Genomic DNA, 4,663 nt, shown 5'->3' with positions numbered 1-4,663 from the left:
AGAGTTCCTATCTCTCTGCATCCCCTCCAACACTTATTACTTTCTGATTTCTTGAATTGGTCTATCTTTGATGGTGTTAGGTAGTATCTCATAGTTGTTTTAATTCGCATTTCTCTTATGGCTAGAGATCTGGAACATTTTCTCATATATTTATTGGCCATTTGGATTTCTGCCCTTGAGAAACTCCTGCTCAGATCCTTTGGCCACCTCCTGAGTGGACAATTGGTTTTTCTCTTGTTGTAGTTTAGAAGTGTGTTATAGGTTTTAGTAATAAGGCCTTTGTCGGATGTGTCATTGCCAAAGATGTTTTCCCATTCTCAAGTCTCTCTTATTACTCTCTTGGTGAATTCTTTCGATGTACATAAGTGTTTTATTTTTAATATGTCCCACTGGTCAATTTGTGCTTCCTCTGTTTTGGTGTCCTTCCCTATTTCCGATAGCTTATGTAATCCCTGTGCCAAGGTTCTCAGGTTTGACCCAATTCCCTCATTGATGGCCCTAATAGTTTGGGGTTTAACCTCAAGGTCTGTGATCCACCTTGAGTTTATTCTTGTGTATGGAGTGAGGTTGCAGCCCTATTTTTGCCAACACCTCCCGCTCCCCAAATGCGCACGTGTGTGCACACACGCACACGAGGTGAGAGAAATAAACTTAATACCTTTTTGGCTAGTGAAAGCATTCCTTTAGGGAGATTCGGATCTATTCCCACCCGGGTGGAGAGAACGAAAACCAAAGGTGTCACTCTGCTGTACTTTACTTCCTCTCACTGTGATCCTGCTCCACTCCTGAGTCTGCTGAAGGCAGCCAGAGGTTTCAAGAAGCCTGTTGTCTTCAAATCCATCAGCAAATTTTACTCTTCTGACCACACCTTAGCTGCCCTTTTATGTTATAGATGTTTCCATAGCAACCCAGGTGTCAAACAATTGTCAGACTCTGCCATTTTAACCTGTCTTTTCCCAGAAAGTGCTATTACCTGTTTCAGTTTGTCAGCGTTACCTAGTTAAGTGCATTGCTGCCTGCTTCAACTGTGTAAGATGCTTATGAAGTTCTGTGATTCTCTAGGGAGACTCATAAGGCTCACATACAATCATATTTCTGCTGGTTATTTATTACAATAAAGGTGGCAAAGTAAAGTCAGTAAGGCTGCATATGCTTTACAAAGATGCTCAGTGATTTGAGACAATGTGTGAAATGTCTTCCAGGGAAGCTTATCAGAAGAGTCACTCTCCTAGGATGTTTATAGGAGTTGGTTCTCTGCCTGACATGTATCAGAACTATATAGTACCATAATTAAAGTTTGTAATTTTTCATTGTTAAGCTTTTATGTGGTTATCTTTTTTTCTTTTTTTTCTATGGTTAAAAAAAGGTTGAGTATCTTTTCCTTCTAAAGAATTTTTCCAATTATGCTTGAATTTAATTTGTGTTTTCTTTTTCTTTTTAAAAAATCCTAGAGCTAATCAGTACACATTTAATAATTTTTATATTATAAATAAAGGATACATTATAGATTCTTTTGTATAATCTTCTTCAGTACCCGGTGATTGTTTGTGTGTTTTAAGATTAGGAAATCAAAAAAAAATTATGGCTCAACTACTGTTTTGATTCTGTAACAGGGCCTAGTTTTGATAATGTAGAAGAAGATATGAATGCTTCATCCCGAGGAGCATCAGCCACCGTTCTGGAAGAAACGAGAAAGGAGCCGACTCCTGTGCAGCTTCCTGTGTCAGGTCCAGAGCTGGCAGCCATGATGAAGATTGGAACCAGGGTCATGAGAGGCGTGGACTGGAAATGGGGAGATCAGGTATGCAGAGGTTTCGTTACCACACGAGTCACAGGTTAACCACATCTTAAGATATTCTAATATGTATGTTATTAGTGTGAAAATTGGAAATAAAAGGTACCATAACTCAGGAAACATGCAGTTGATAGATAACATATGATGCAAGAGTTGGTGACTTCTGAGTACAGAGAAATGTGCCCTACTGTGTACACAAAAATGATTTTCCTTTTGGTACACTGTTGGCAGTAGCTCAAATGTGTACCAGGACAGCAGTGAACATGAACAATGGAAAGGGAAAAGCACTCCTTGTGTACGGTAGTGTCCTAAAGGCTCTAAGGCAGAGATAGTCACCGTGGACCATGAGTTCCACGTTGCAAGTGGTGCAACACACATTTTGGTGGCTGGGCAGTCAAATTTTCACCCTCTTATGGCAGGCCTCTTCCAGATCTTTGTCAGTTCCTCTGAGATCAGTGGTTCTCAACCTTCCTAATGCCATGACCCTTTAATGCAGTTGCTCATGTTGTGGTGACCCCCAACCATAACGTTATTTTCGTTGCTACTTCATCACTGTAATTTTCCTACTGTTATGAATCGGGCGACCCCTGTGAAAGGGTCGTTTGACCCCCAATGGGGTCGCAACCCACAGGTTGAGAACCGCTGTCCTAGATAGAAAAAGATGATTCTCAGGTGTGGTTTAACATTCCTGCCATGTCTAGGTTTCGTAACCTCATATTTCAGTATGAGCATATCCAGTATTCTCTTAGAATTGAAAGTGTCCTGGCACAGTTAGCAGTGTCTTAACAACAGGTGTCTCATACCAATGGGAGACAGAGATTCTAGACTCGGTTCCAAAGGGAAAAAGCAGAATAAGGAAACACAGATGCTCGTGCTTTCTTGGGGTTGTCAATCCTTTGAATCACTGCAGGGTAAGGACCTCGGGCACAGCTGATGTCGTCATACTGGACAGTGCCATCTCTTCATTTGCTTAGAGCACAATCAATTTGAGATGGCCTTTTTGTTTGTAAAACGAAAGGTAGCAAAGACTTTGAGTCCTAAAGTGGTACAAACTGCTAGTTCAAATAATAATAGCCCAAAGATTGCCACTCGAAATCACCAATAGTGCCTTAGCAGACGCGGTGATCTGCTTCTAGAAGGGCTGACCCTTGAAAACCCCATGGCATGCAGCTCAATGTTGATGCACATGGGTGATATTACCATGTGCCGGAGTCAACTTCATAGCCACTAAAAAGCCCAAAATTTTTATCTTTTTAAAATAGAAAAGTAAGTATGTCAGAATAGAAGAATACAGCATGGGGAAGCTATTTTCATGGCATTTAATATGAAGTGATGATCCTAGGTGTATATTTTTTTATACTGGGTTTGGAATTAGTCATGTTAATAGTTCAAGCCTATCACCGTTCTGCAGTGGTGCACCCCCCTATCCAGAGTTTGTGGCCAATTGGACACCGTGTGGGACTGTCTCTAGGGGAATGCTGGTGAAGATTGAACAACAGAGGTACTGTCTCTACTGATCTTTACTTTGGCTTTCATAGGATGGACTTCCTCCTGGCCTGGGTCGTGTGATTGGTGAGTTGGGAGAAGATGGCTGGATAAGAGTCCAGTGGGACACAGGCAGCACCAATTCATACAGAATGGGGAAGGAAGGAAAGTATGACCTCAAGTTAGCAGAGCTACCAGCTTCTGCCCAGCCGTCAGCAGATGATTCGGACACCGAGGATGACTCTGGTGGGTGGCTCAAGGTGACCTAGACATACTGTTTCCAAGTACGGATGAGCTATCACTTTCATCTGGATTGGCAAAGAAATATATTAGGGATCCCTCTCTGACAGTGATTTGGTCAATTTGGGCCTGTCTTTTGATCTGTGCTTTTGATTTAAGTAAGATCACAACAGGCCGATACAGGTTTGGAAACCAGTGATCTAACTGGAATAGATCTTTGGTATCTGAGATCACTCTGTTAAGGCCAGGTGATGCAGACACTTGCTCTTCCTTCTCTGGAGTGTCTGTAATTATCTGGGAGCCTGGATCTATAGTCGTGAGTGGTGCTTTGTTCACTCACACTAGTCCCACCTGATACACATCCCGTTTCTTACTCCTTCCTGTTGTCCCAGACTCAGAATGCATCACAGAGTGACAAAGTGTGAATTAATTAAAGTAGAGCTGAGAATTTGGGAGTGACTCTGGAAAGGACCTATGAAGGTAAAAGAGGAGGTCCTTGTGACCTTAGCCTGGGAATGACAGGCTGAGTTCCTTCTGGCTCTCTGGAAGTTTCTTGATGCACCTGATTGTCAAATAGCATATTGGGCTCCAGATAGAATTTTTTTTTTAAATTTAATGGGTTGAGTCCCTTTGTACAGAAGGTTTTGTTGAGAGCTGGAGAAGCCCTGGATTTTACCACAGAATGCAGTGTGTACATAGTGCTGCCTCAGCATTTGAGACCCACAGGCAATCATTCTGAGAATTGTGTCCCCTTATGTTTAAACAGGGCTAATGTTCGCCCTATCAGGTGATAAATATAATGTGTGTAGAGCTATGCAATTTGATTAGTGTCTCGTGGTAGGTTTAACAGCCGCATCATAATATATACAACATAAATCAATTCTTGTCACTCTTCATCCCCTCTGTTAGGAGAAGGAGAGTAGATCTAGCTTTCTGCTTGGTCACGTGACTCCTGGTGAAATTCAGAGCTTTGCAGAGGTGGCCTTGAGAGTGGGGGGCCCTTGTTGCCAGTGTCTCCACATCTGAGAGCCAGCAGGCCTCAGGTATGAGATAGTGGCCCCTCATTCCCATGAGTGTGTTTATGTTTTGTCCTCACCCAGTCTACAGGGTGAGTCCATTCAAAATCAGCTTTTCACATGTGAT

The 4,663-nt window shown here is 42.3% G+C and overlaps 1 protein-coding gene across 1 annotated transcript in view; it reads left to right on the top strand.

Moving 5' to 3' along the window:
• Positions 1 to 4,663, top strand: part of HERC2 (HECT and RLD domain containing E3 ubiquitin protein ligase 2) — a 283,798-nt gene that overhangs the window by 125,067 nt on the left and 154,068 nt on the right. The window contains exons 36-37 of the mRNA XM_004700032.2: positions 1,614 to 1,801; positions 3,334 to 3,526. Of these exons, the coding sequence (XP_004700089.1) occupies positions 1,614 to 1,801; positions 3,334 to 3,526 (381 nt within the window). The remainder of the gene's footprint in view (positions 1 to 1,613; positions 1,802 to 3,333; positions 3,527 to 4,663) is intronic.

This window comes from Echinops telfairi, unplaced genomic scaffold (genome assembly GCF_000313985.2).
Source record: "Echinops telfairi isolate 266 unplaced genomic scaffold, ASM31398v2 ScPeMD7_7475;HRSCAF=8513, whole genome shotgun sequence".
Classification (NCBI taxonomy): Eukaryota; Metazoa; Chordata; class Mammalia; order Afrosoricida; family Tenrecidae; genus Echinops; species Echinops telfairi.
Note: the sequence above shows the minus strand (reverse complement) of the source record. Positions and strands in the feature narration are given on the sequence as shown.